The 12254-nt window shown below is 48.7% G+C and overlaps 3 protein-coding genes across 6 annotated transcripts; 2 read left to right on the top strand and 1 right to left on the bottom strand.

The window, feature by feature from the left end:
* The first annotated feature begins 40 nt into the window (after positions 1 to 40).
* Positions 41 to 1422, top strand: LOC125510847 (transcription termination factor MTEF1, chloroplastic-like). Its single transcript, XM_048676121.2, has one exon. The coding sequence runs from the start codon at positions 140 to 142 to the stop codon at positions 1100 to 1102; it is 963 nt and encodes a 320-aa protein (XP_048532078.1). The 5' UTR covers positions 41 to 139; the 3' UTR covers positions 1103 to 1422.
* A 2060-nt stretch (positions 1423 to 3482) lies between these two features.
* LOC125510843 (uncharacterized) lies at positions 3483 to 7634 on the top strand. The gene is made up of 5 exons (XM_048676117.2): positions 3483 to 4703; positions 4797 to 4895; positions 5616 to 5726; positions 5807 to 5948; positions 7261 to 7634. The coding sequence occupies exons 1-4, from the start codon at positions 3942 to 3944 to the stop codon at positions 5945 to 5947; spliced, it is 1113 nt and encodes a 370-aa protein (XP_048532074.1). The 5' UTR covers positions 3483 to 3941; the 3' UTR covers position 5948; positions 7261 to 7634.
* A 1905-nt stretch (positions 7635 to 9539) lies between these two features.
* On the bottom strand, positions 9540 to 10879 carry LOC125510842 (uncharacterized). Of its 4 annotated transcripts, none has more exons than XM_048676113.2 (2): positions 10730 to 10879; positions 9540 to 10566 (listed from the first exon to the last, which is right to left on the bottom strand). In XM_048676113.2, the coding sequence occupies exon 2, from the start codon at positions 10432 to 10434 to the stop codon at positions 9628 to 9630; it is 807 nt and encodes a 268-aa protein (XP_048532070.1). In that variant the 5' UTR covers positions 10435 to 10566; positions 10730 to 10879; the 3' UTR covers positions 9540 to 9627. The 4 variants fall into 4 exon arrangements, with proteins under 4 accessions (XP_048532070.1, XP_048532072.1, XP_048532073.1 ...); XM_048676115.2 differs by having other exon boundaries at positions 9540 to 10607; positions 10730 to 10819; XM_048676116.2 differs by having other exon boundaries at positions 10721 to 10815.
* Between the last annotated feature and the right edge of the window lie 1375 nt (positions 10880 to 12254).

Genomic DNA, 12254 nt, shown 5'->3' with positions numbered 1-12254 from the left:
GCCAGGTCATCACCAACGATGAGATAGAGAAGTGGATGAGATTCCACTTCGCCGCACCCCCCATCATCGTCTCCCCCCTCCCATCTCCGAACCATCAGATCAAGAAGCTTTGGGAGAGAAGCTCCGGCCGCCAGCGACAATGCCGCTCTGCAGCTTCTACGCCTCCACGTCCCTCCCGGTGGCGAAACCCCACTCCTTGCCCTCCTCCGCCGCGGCGGTCACCACCGTGCAGGCAAAGAAATCGCCGCCGGCCGTGGCTGCGGCTGCGGCGGCGACCGTCCTGCCGACGACGGCCGAGAGCACAGCGTCGATGATGCCGGCGGAGGCGCTGTCGCTGCACCTGCCGGAGCTGCCGTCGGCGATGCGGGACAAGATCCTGAGCCTGGAGCTGATGGGGGTGGACTACGGGCGCGCGCTGTCGCTGAACCCGGCGCTCCGGGGCGCGGCGCCGGAGTCCATCCACGCGGTGGTGACCTTCCTCCAGTCGCGCGGGCTCCACTTCAAGGACCTGGGCCGCGTCTTCGGCATGTGCCCGTCCGTGCTCACCGCCAGCGTCCGCGCCGACCTCCGCCCCGTCTTCGCCTTCCTCACCGACGACCTCGGCGTGCCGGAGGCGGCCTACCGCCGCGTGGTCGTCAAGTGCCCGCGCGTGCTGGCCTGCAGCGTCCGCGACCAGCTCCGGCCGGCGCTCATCTACCTCCGCCGCCTCGGCTTCCGGGACAACCGCGCGCTGGCGTTCCAGGACCCCATCCTCCTCGTCTCCAGCGTGGAGCGCACCATGGCGCCCAAGCTGGAGTACCTGGCCGGGCTGGGCATGTCGCGGGACGACGCCGTGGCCATGGCGCTCCGGTGCCCGGCCCTCTTCACCTTCAACGTGGAGAGGAACTACAGGCCCAAGTTCGAGTACCTGGTGGGGGAGATGGGCGGCGGCGTGGAGGACGTCAAGGCCTTCCCGCAGTACTTCACCTTCAGCCTCGAGAAGCGGATCGCGCCGCGGCACCGTGCCGCCGCCGACGCCGGCGTCGACCTGCCGCTGCCGGACATGCTCAAGGCCACCGACGAGGAGTTCAGCGAGATGCTCGAGAGGAGAAGGAGCAGATGAAGCGTGCAGTATGGCCGCCGGCCGGCCGGCTGAGCGCGGCGTGCGCCATGCTCATGCACGCAGGCGGCCGGCGGGTGCTTTGTACACTTGCCACCGAGCTATGGCGACCACGGTCTGTACTGTACATAATGATCAATGGTCGATGCCACGGCTCCCGACTCACATCGTGAAGTGATGGTGCTTCTTTCTTTTGTAGAGGATGTATAATAAGTATACCAATGAAGTAGTCGAGAGCCAAAGTGAATTTCTCGGACGTGCCATGTGTATAGTGTTCATAACACATGTTGGGGCTGTAAATAAAGTCATGGAGGAAAGTTCAATCGGGATGAACTCTATTATAATATCAAGAAGTGTAAAGCAGAGTGAACGTGAAACTTTGCGACCATCCGATCTATTTTTGAATCGGATGGCTCAAGAGCACTTCTCTAGTGTAAGTTTGCAACTGAAACAAGAAATGTAATCCTTTCCACGGCAACGGTTGCTCTGTTGCAAGTCAACCGGTTCTAGTAGAGGAATCAATGGGTGGAAGCAGTGGAAGGCAGGAAGGGGGCCGAGCTCGGTGGCCTCCCCGTCTGTGACTGCACGCCTCGACGTCATCGTCTTCTCGCAACCGCGTGCCTCAACGACCCCTATTCCGATGGCCGCACTCCTCCTCCGACGGCTACGGGTTGTGGGCTCCCGTACCCGATGGTAGGAGCTCGACGACCTCCCCGTACAACGGTCGCGTGCCACGGCGCCATCGTCGCCCGACAGTTGGGCTCGCCTCCCCTGTACATGGCACACTTGCCTCCCCGTTGATGGTCATCTCTCCTTCCCGCCCGGTAGCCGCCGCCCCCCCTCCCCTAGGTGTGAAAACAAACTAGCTCTAGGAGCCAACTTAGGTATGAAAAAAAACCAACTTTGGGAATTAATGAGGTAGGTTATGAAATTGCCAGGTAATGTGTGGGTAGCTGGTCCTGATCAAACATTGTTTTGCCAGAATCTGAACATAGTTTCTTCAGCAGAAAACTTATTTCTTCATGAACTCCTAACTTTGTTTCTTCGATATAAAACATTGTTTCTACACAAACTGAAAAGTTGTTGGCCTTCTTTGATATTGTATCTGAGTTCAACCAACAAGAAGAAGATGAAAAAACAACCACACTTTAAAGAGAATAGGGTAAATTTGAGTTAGCATTCAATTGATCACGTGTTTGCTTGGTGTGTATAGCGGTTGAGTCGTTGATGGTCGAAGGGGCGTCCATGGCTATCATTCCCTCATCAAGGAGGAGCAACAGCAGCTTGTAGTGGTCGCTCGTGAGTCTCGTGCCTACACATATTTTATGGATCTCTTGTGGTTGTCGTCGGAGGAGGAGGACGACTAGGGGCGTGGACTCTAATCGTCGACCACCACTAGTGTAGGTAGTGGCAATACTAGATAGCAATGCCACTAAATGGGCATTTAAAATCATTAATTATCTATAAAGCGGCCGATTTTTGCGGAGATTATAATTCTTATAAAGTTCTTTACCTGATACATCTAATTTAAGCTTAAATTGCCCATACAAAATGGACGATGGTGAAAAAAAAATAAAGGGTTTGAAAGCCAAGATAATGACTAAGTTTGTGTCGCCGGCTCTAATATCCATATGAAGTGGTGGATGACGATCGTTGACACAACGAGTCTGATGATTCGGAGTTTGGACGTCACCGGCTCTATATCCAATTGAAGTGGTGAATGATGATCGATGATACGACGAATCTGCTAGAGTTGCTCTAAGCTTGCATTACAAGTAAGTAAATGTGGGATCCTAACTCAAGCGAAATTAGTACTTTCTTTGTTTCTAAATATAAATCTTTTTAAAGATTTCACTATTGACTATATACGGAGCAAATGAGTGAATTTACACTTTAAAATATGTCTACTCCCTCTATCTATCTATACAGGTCCTAATGCATTTTTTGAGGTTAACTTTGACCACACGTTAGAACAATAATATATGACATGTAAGTTACACAAAGCATATCGTCAAAATCGTACGTGAAAGGAGCTTCCAATGATTTAATTTTTCACATTATACAACTGATATACTCTTAATCTTATGAATAGTCAAAGTCAATTTTGAAAAACACATTAGGCCCTATATATATGGATGGAGGGAGTATATACATCCATATGTATTTGTAATGAAATAGTCAAAGTCAATTTTGAAAAACACATTAGGCTCTATATATATATATATGGATGGAGGGAGTATATACACCCATATGTATTAGTTTGTAATGGAATCTCTAAAACTACTTATATTTATGAACAACCAATACGCTCGATTAACGCTTTAAATTATAAAACAATCTTGCAAGCCGTGACGGTAAATATATTACCATAAACATTTGACCAAGACACATAAGCAATTAAATAGACGAGGATTCGACAATGATCCCGCTTGGTGGCCTTGTCTATGCAGCCAGGGGCAGGCCACTCGGTCACACTCTCCAGTAGGCACCACTCGGGCCCAGGTTTTTTGGGTCGGGCTTGGCTAGGCCCGGCCCAAGGTTTGGCCAGGTATACTCCGGTCCTTCTCAGCTCAGCTCGTCCTCTCTTTACTGCTGCTTCTTCTTCTTCCTCCTCTCTTCCCCTCGAAGCCCCGGGCATGGAAGACAGCTTGAGCCATGGAGCCATATCTCCATCCATCCCCAAGAGAGCCTCCCCCTCAAGATGGAGCTCTGCGCCCGCTGGCTGTCTCAGTGGATTAGCCCCCAAGCCCAAGATCCATGGGAGGAAGGATGGAATCCGTCCTTGTAAGAGAAGAGAGAGGTCTTTGTGTTCTTCACACTCGGTGCGGCAGCACAGCCACGGATGCGAGGCGTGGGGGTGCGGGTGGGGTTGACAGAGGGCCACATTGGGCGTCTGACGGGCGGGTCCTCGGATAAACCCACCCATCCCCAAAGCCCCCAATTCCCCTCCCCGCCTCCCCGGATTTCCCCCGATTCCCACCGCCGGCTAGGGTTTCCGAGATGGGCAATCCGGCTCGCCCGCGCGGGTTCAAGGTCGGGCGCAAGGACCACGGCGGTGGGGGCGTTCGCCAGCCGCGGCGTGACCACGGCCCTGCGCGCGCCCACCTCCCGCCGGCCTCGGTGCCCACGACCGAGGCCCCTGTGCCTGTCCTCCTCCCGCCGCCCTCGCACGCGGTCCCTGAGCTCGCCCTCCTCCCGCCGCCCTCGCCCTCGCCCACCACCCCTGCGCCTGGCGTCCCCCCGCCCACCACCACCACCTCTGCGCCTGGCGTCCACCCATGAGCGCGCTCATCTCACGACGCCCACGGCCACGCCCCCTGCGCCCGGCCTCCTACCGCCGGCCTCGGTGCCCTCGACCGCGGCGGCCCCTGCGCCCGACCTCCTCCCGCGTACGTCAGCGCCGCCGGCCTCGTCGACCGCCCCTGCGCCCGGCGTCCCGCCGCCGGACTGGGTGCCCTGGTACATGGCCCCCGCGTCCTGGTACATGACGCATGAGCGCGCTCACCTCACGACGCCCACGGCCACGCCCCCTGCGCCCGCCCTCCTCCTGCCGCCCACGGCGCCCTCAACCGCGACCTCGGAGCCCTGCAACCACAACGGCATGGTGAGTTTCACATCCGCTCGCCTGAACATCTACTGTCGGTACCAACGATTTGATCTGTTCCGTGCGAACACTGATTCGATTTGTTCTGTGCAGCTGTTGGGTCCCCGTGTGCATGCTAGTGATCTCTCTCTGGCCACAGCACCCGCCACCAGCGTCACTACAGCAGTTTCCTTACCACCTACAGCTAACCCCGTGAGTAACTGACATGTGTTGCCCTGCTTTCACAAAACAATTTCGTTGCAATGAAATGCTCAACGCTATCAAATGTTCAACTACATTGAACCACCAAATCCATCACATCACTGACTAGGATTTTTCTTATTTCTTGGTGTAAGACTTAAAACTTGACTGAGAAATCTCAGCCAAGTTGGTTAGCTGATCTTGCACCAGTTTCGGAGTCTTGAGGTTTTGGCATTTCCATCCATGAGCATTGTTGGGCTCCTGCGTTTTGGGTTAAAAGGAGAATCAGCTACTTCAATCCCATCATCTTTGTTGTCCCCAAGGTCAAAATTTATGTGTCAGTTGCTTTAGTGCTTGGTTGTGGCAACACTCCTGTTGCCGGACAACAATGACCACTTCCATCGCTCATGATGTGTTTGAGCATCACCTTAAGATCCTCTTCGATTTGAATTTCTTTCTTTCGGAATCTGCCACGGCCTGGAATATCCAATTACACAAAGAGCAAGGACATGTTAATACTCCCTCGCAAAAAAAAAAGACATGTTAATACTGTAGAAGAAATAGTGGCTGCAGCCTGCAGCAATGGAAGTACCTTTTTTTTGGCCTTCTTCCACCACTCAGCATCCTGGTTCCGCAGATCTACCCACCTGCCCATCTGCTGTCTAAACCAATGACTTGATATGTTTTTTTATCTGTTTTGTGATTAGAACCAAATTGTGTTTGTACGTGCAGTTCGGTCCCCGGTTATCTGCTCATGGTCTCCTGCCGGCCACAGAGCTCACGACCACCGACCCTCCACCAGCACTCCGTCCGCTGCCTACGGCATCTTCTATCTATAACCCCGTGAGTGATACTATATCTTTGTATTGCATTCAAAGAAACTTCTGGCTGGGATAGCTTGTGTGACGCTTTTATATTTTCAGATGGTTATGGAAAGGAGAAATCTGGCACTGCTGGATTCATTGGCTTTGGAGCTGATTGATGGTGAAACGGAAGCTGACGAGCACTCGATGGATGAGGACGACGAGTGGGATCTTAAGGCAGCTTGGTGCAGTGGTGCTTAAGGTTTTTTGGCTCTTAACTCTGTATCTAGATACGTAATCTTGGTTGCTACATAGTACTCCCTCCATTCCAAAATAGATGACCCAACTTTGTAATAACTTTAGACTAAAGTTATTACAAAGTTGGGTCATCTATTTTGGAACGGAGGGAGTACATACATAGCCAAGTGCATAGTTGTTTGTGTCTTTGGTTACCAGTTTCTCTATCAGGGTTTCCTGATATTACGTGACCGTTCAAAGCTTACAGTTATTTTTCTTAGATTGCCCTTTTAAAAGAAGTCATAACAATGAACAATTAGCTTGTTGACTTCGCAGAAATAACTAGCCTGACTTTTGAGGTGCATGACATCATGAACGAGGTGTGGAAAGTACGGGATGTGTTTTTTTATGACTGCAGAAATGCATATCATGAATGTCAGGATCTAGCACATGTGAGCCAGTCAAATGACCATTTTCAAACACTTGGAGAGGATTATTGAAAATATCAGGATGAGCTTTCTCTGCTTCATCAAGCCAGTTGCTAGCTTGATCCATGTGCCTAGATAAAAAAATAATGGATCTGATCATGCTTCCATGCATGATCAGGAGCTCTAGCTAGCTTGTTTCGTGTGCTTAGATTGCACTGATTGTTGATGAGTGTTTTGCTGGCCGTACTAGCTTGGTAGCCCGTGGTACATGCCACTGCCTACTTTTAAGCCTCCTTTGGTTTACAGGAATTTTGTAAGAATTCTATAGGATAGGATTCCTATAGGAAATTTCCTTTTGAGCCCTTTGATTTGCAGGAATGGATTCCCATTCCTATGTAGGATTGGTTCCTATCCTTCACATTTCAAAGGTAAATATTTTTAGCTCAGACCTATTGGAAAAAATCCTACCCTATGAACCTGAAATGTCTTCTCCTATAGGACTTGAGATGCATGCCATCTCATTTCCTATGACTTCAACCAAAGAGGCTTTTAAAAGACTGTAGGATTGTGCAGAGGAGATGCCTGTGGCCGAAAGCCTGCGTGTTATGTACATGCAACAGTTTGCGATAGTATAACTGGCAGATACAAATCCAGTAGGTCATATTTTTGTGTCCAATGTTTGCATTCTTCAGTCTACTGTTCTTATGCATTTTTCAGTCTACTGTTCTTCTCGTGCATAATGATATTCTATCTAATGTTTGTAGGTTCAGGTGGCAAACTAAGATTTTAAATTCTCTGCAACTACTTTTAAAACTTGCAAACACTTGGGACAAAACAACAAGGAGCCAACCACTTGTATATGTGTTTTTTCTGAGCAACTAACTTCCTTTTCTGCCTTTTTTTTTGCAGAGGCCAGGTGCAAGGCCATAAACAATCCAAAGCAAGCGCATGATGAAGCAAGTTCAGCAAACAATCGGGTTTTTCAGGGAGGGCAAAGATCTAAGAAACTGAAAGTAAGTTGCATGCACGTGGTACAGGGAAGTTTGCAACTATATCGTGTATGAATAACAGAGAGTCGGGGGCCCTTTTCTACCTGATTTTGTGTTTTGTTACCTGATCGTCAACGCACAAGAGAGGTTCCAGAGTTCGTGTGCAACAAAGAATTTGCAGGTCATTTTGGCTTGATTAGCTTTTCGCCTGGGATGTTATCTTTCAGGACAGGAACTCCTCCCCCCTAAGGCCATCATGGCGTGTTTGCCTAATCGTAACACATGGAGATGTTATTTTGCGTGTTTTTTTGCTGTGAATCAGGTATATGTGTGGGGGGCCGTAGGGTGTTTGATGGGGTAAAGTGGGGTTCACGGAGGGGGTGAGGCGTTTTTTGTTGGGGACCAGGGTGTGAGTTTTTTGGGGACATGATAATTGTGGGGGAGGGTAAAACTTAAGCTTTTTTTGCTTGTGGGAAGACCAGCATGTGATTTCTTACCACACGAAATGGTCCGAGCATCAAACGTTTGCAGGTTCAGGTGGCAAACTGATAACACGCGGAGCTCAATCAAAAATAGTCTTGGTACTGTGCAGTTGATTTTGGGTTAAAGAACGAATAGCATTGCCTATGCTCTTCCAGAATTGACTCAATGGCTGTGACGGAGAGAGGAGATTCTCCCAGCACCGCGGGGAAGAGGCTGCCGCCAGTGAACGGCGGTGCTGGCCCATGCAATTATGCGAGTTCGTGCGCAGATTGACCTGCTGCTCCTTCAATGCTTGATTTTGTAGCATCTCCTCTCTCCTTCCCTCCCCACTTTGTTCCTCAGTTATTCAGTAGTACTAAAGAATCTGGTTCAGTCGTCGTATAATCCATGGATGTTTGATGCTGTGAAACCTTGTCACCCGTAGTGCTTTATCAATTTTTGTGAAGAAATCTGAGAATATGTACGCGATAAAGCGTGTGAACTTGTATGGCTCCTTTTCCTTCTTAAAACTGATGGTTACAGTGCCTTCTGCTGGAAAAAATTTCTCGCAAAAAAAAATACTGATGGTTACAGTGCGTTCTGTTGGATTTTTTTTTCACGTCTTCTCTTTGACAAAACAACATGATACGTGGAGCAAAATAAGAAGACAAGAAGAAGAAGCTAATCCTTCATCTTTCAGAGACATGATTCAGATAAAATAAATGGTTTCTTAAGGCCTTGGCTTACTGGAGTTCTTTAACAGTTTCAGTTTGACAAAGCAAACAATTATCTCCGCGTGTGAAGATAGTTGGTCACCAAATCTTTCTTGTATCCTGAGGCTAACGAGCAATGATGATGTGCCCCACAGCCCCAGGTAAACGAACGTGAAGTTTAATTTTTCCTTTTGTTGTTATTTGGCTCCGTGCAGCTTGCTGGAATTAATACTTCCATTATTGATTCGGCTCAAACTTTGTTGAGCAAATAGACAGTATAATCTTCTCACCTTTAACAGACGAAATAACCTGAAGCTTTGTTTCGGAAATTGTGTAACTGAAACTTGGAACAGCAACACATAAGCGCGTAGTGAGGGATTGGAAGAGCCGAACAGGGCAGAGGGCTTATCCAAGGGTCGTGCATCACAGTTTTTTTGAATTGTTTGGATTGCTTACCACATGTGTCATGTGGTTCGTGCATCGCAGTTTGCCTCGCCTCTGCGTAGGGCTACGATGGCACCTTTTTTTTGTTAGAATACAAACGCGGGAGCTGCTGCTGAGAGATTTCAGGAACATAATGCGATGCGATTTGAGGGGGTTTCTGCAAATTTTGTTTAAGCGGATCTGCTTGCCAACCCACCTGCCATCTAATGCCTCCGTAAGCGATCTGATGTTCCAAGAACAAAGTTTTTATCAACCAACTAAAATAAATAGAACAAACTTTTCAGATTTTCACCAAAAGTTAGTTTTCACTGGATGCTTATAATCAAGTCCACCAAATAAATTATCAGATATAGCTTTAACCAAAAAAAATGATATTAAAAACATGACATGGTACATTATCAAAAACTGCAACCAACTACTACAACAACAAAAGCTAAACACACCGAAAACAACAACTACGTCTACTGTGATGCTTAGTAAGGCTTAATTCTCACTTTAGAGTTTACCTTGTAAGTTAGAAAAACAACGTGTTTTTGGCTTTGGCTTTGGCTTATGGCTTATGACTGAATATTGTTGAATATGAGCCACAACCAAAACACATAAATAGATATTTTTTTGACTTACAAATCAAACTTGAAAAGTCAAAGTTAAACCTAACGAAACAACTCCTAAGTTATCTTTTTAACACCGCATGCTTGCTTGACGACTCCCGGGCGAAATCTTCTTCGGCCTCTTCCTCGTGGAGTGATCCAAGGAGAAGTTGTCGCTGCTGCACCGTCATTCTCCTCATGAAAAGATGCCGCTGATGTTTCATCCTTCTCCTTGTAAGGAGTCGTCACTGCTGCTGCTTGTGCATCGTCATTCTTCTCATGAAAAGATGCCGCTGATGTTTCATCCTTCTCCAAGTTCTCCTTGTAAGGAGTTGTCACTGCTGCATCATCGTTCCGCTCATGAAAAGATGTCGTCAATGTTTCATCCTTGTCCTGATAAGGAGTCGTCACTGCCGCGTCTTCCTCCTGCTCATCATCGGTGACCTCCGCTTCAAACGTGGCGTAGCCCAGGGCCTCGTACTGCCGCCTCATCTTGTCCTGCCCGGCGAGAAAGCCTACCTTGATCTTCTCCATCTCGGCGACGACCCAAGGATAGCGTTTGGCCGCACTCTGCCAAGCGGGCGCCGGCGCCGCTTGGTACAAAAGAATCTCATCCAGCTCGTCCTGGGGCACACGGAAAATCTTCTTCTTGGTCTTCTTGTTCCCCACATTCATACTGCCCCCCTCTCCTCCTACTCGTCTGAGGTTGATGTAATTTGTTAGCGCCTCTATTTTCATATCCACATCGGTGATCTTCATCGGGCTGTGGTTTGGCAAATGGCGTCCGTTGGAATCGACATGATTTGGTACAAGAAGAAGCTCAGGCACCTCTGTTTCCATGTTGACATCGGTGACCTTCATCGAGCTGTTCATCATGCTGTGCATCGGCAAATGGCGTCGTCCAGCGGAATCGACGTGATCCGGTAGAAGCTCAGGCGATCTCCACACCCATATTTATGTGTGTATATGCTCCGGCGGAAGACAACACCCACGCTCCGAGTCGGCCTGTGGATCTATCTGCACAGGAATCGGCCAGAGACTCAAATCGGTAGGTAGATCTGCACCGAATTCGGATTCCAGAATGAAATCGGGCTTGAGGACTAGCCGGCCGAACCTCGTCCTCTCTCTCAGACGTACCTACAGAGGAATCGAAGAGATAGAAGGCACGTACAGTACGTACCAGCGCAGTCGCCGCCGGCGCCGATCTGCGTCTCCACCCTTCTCCTCGATCGCCAAGGCTTGTCCCCAGAAGGGCGGCGTTTTTTTTTTGGAGAATATATGGGCGGCGTCTGTATACCACGAGACATACAGAAATCGGGCTGTGGGATCCCAAAGGCCTAGCGAACACAGTAGCTCAGACCCACGCAGCCCGCCTAGTAGCTACCAGGCCAGCCCTAAAAAAAAGTAGCTACCAGGCCGAAGTGCGTGGCTAGGGTTGCTCACAAAAAAAAAGTGCTTTGAATAAAGTGCGAGGCTCAATGGAATAAATATAATTTTGAAACTGAGGTATATGTATGCAAAATATGGAAGAAATGGCAGAGGAAAAATTACTGGGATTGAGTTTAAAGAATGTACTAGTTGAAGTGTACCAATACCCAGAATTATTGGGAGTTTTATAAGTTTAGAGAATGCGTTGGAGATTCTCTTTAGCATAAAGTCAGTGGAATTCCATGGCGTAACCGAGGGTGAGATGTAAACAACTCTAAATTACCAAAATTAGTACAAGCCTTTTGCTTTGCAAGAAATCTCTATCCGGAAAAAGAACCGCATCGGCCAAGAGGAGAAGAAAAGAAGAGGTTTAGAAAGCAAGGCTCGCAAGGACCACTGCATGAGCTACTGGCATCTACACCACATTTGATCGTCTAAAAACCAAACTTGTCAGTCTAGCGACCAAATGATCAGATATTACAGCTGCATCATGAATCATGACCACGGCGACCCTTCCTCCGCGTGTGCAATGAGAGATCCTCCTCACTGCTTCTTGATCGACTCCTCCACGCATGCGAGCTCAAATCCCTAATGTCACTAGAGTCCGAGGGGCCATCGCTGTCGCTATTCTTCCTGATTTCGCTGTGATGCTTCTTCCTCTTCCTACTCCTCTTGTGCTGGAATTTTGTCTATTTTGGGCCTAGCCCAATAGCAGTTTCAGAAATTCCTAATAAATCTTAGAGGCCCACACAGCCCATTCATGCAAGGCAAGAGGTGGAACAAAAGTTTAGTCCCACATTGCTAGTTTAGAGGGAGTTGGACCTCTTTATAAGGAGGTTCTTTCCCCACATGTATGAGCATGAGAACAGGAGGGACATCCATGCGCGCTCCTCCTCGGCCGCCCGCCTCGCCGCGGGTTGCGGGAATGAGCCGAGCACAAAGTTCCGATCACTGCGATGCTACTACGTTCTTCATATATGAAGATGCTGTTTACCGTTTCTTTGTCAAATCGCATGGCTTGTTTTGTCACTGTTATATTAGTCATGCTTTATCTAATAATAAAATCATTTGGTAAATTGCTCATATTTCCAACAATCCAAAAACTTTATTATAGGCAATTTACCCCAAGTGGTTTTGCTACTTCCATGAGACCTCCTATGTTTGAGGGTATCCGCTATAAGATGTGGCGCGTGAGAGCAGTCTTATGGTTTCAAACCATGAGTTGCTATGAGGCCACTCTCGGCAAACCTGAAGGGGAGCTTGATGCTCAACAGGCA

Source organism: Triticum urartu, chromosome 5A, assembly GCF_056163025.1.
Source record: "Triticum urartu cultivar PI428250 chromosome 5A, HENAU_Tu73, whole genome shotgun sequence".
NCBI classification, from domain to species: domain Eukaryota; kingdom Viridiplantae; phylum Streptophyta; class Magnoliopsida; order Poales; family Poaceae; genus Triticum; species Triticum urartu.
Note: the sequence above shows the minus strand (reverse complement) of the source record. Positions and strands in the feature narration are given on the sequence as shown.

Bases quoted from the DNA above. Each gene is read 5' to 3' on its own strand.
- LOC125510847 (XM_048676121.2), top strand. From the start codon at position 140: ATGCCGCTCTGCAGCTTCTACGCCTCCACGTCCCTCCCGGTGGCGAAA.
- LOC125510843 (XM_048676117.2), top strand. From the start codon at position 3,942: ATGCGAGGCGTGGGGGTGCGGGTGGGGTTGACAGAGGGCCACATTGGG. The intron at 4,704-4,796 runs GTGAGTTTCACA...TGTTCTGTGCAG, and splicing joins CCTGCAACCACAACGGCATG to CTGTTGGGTCCCCGTGTGCA. The intron at 5,727-5,806 runs GTGAGTGATACT...TTATATTTTCAG, and splicing joins CATCTTCTATCTATAACCCC to ATGGTTATGGAAAGGAGAAA.
- LOC125510842 (XM_048676113.2), bottom strand. From the start codon at position 10,434: ATGCACAGCATGATGAACAGCTCGATGAAGGTCACCGATGTCAACATG.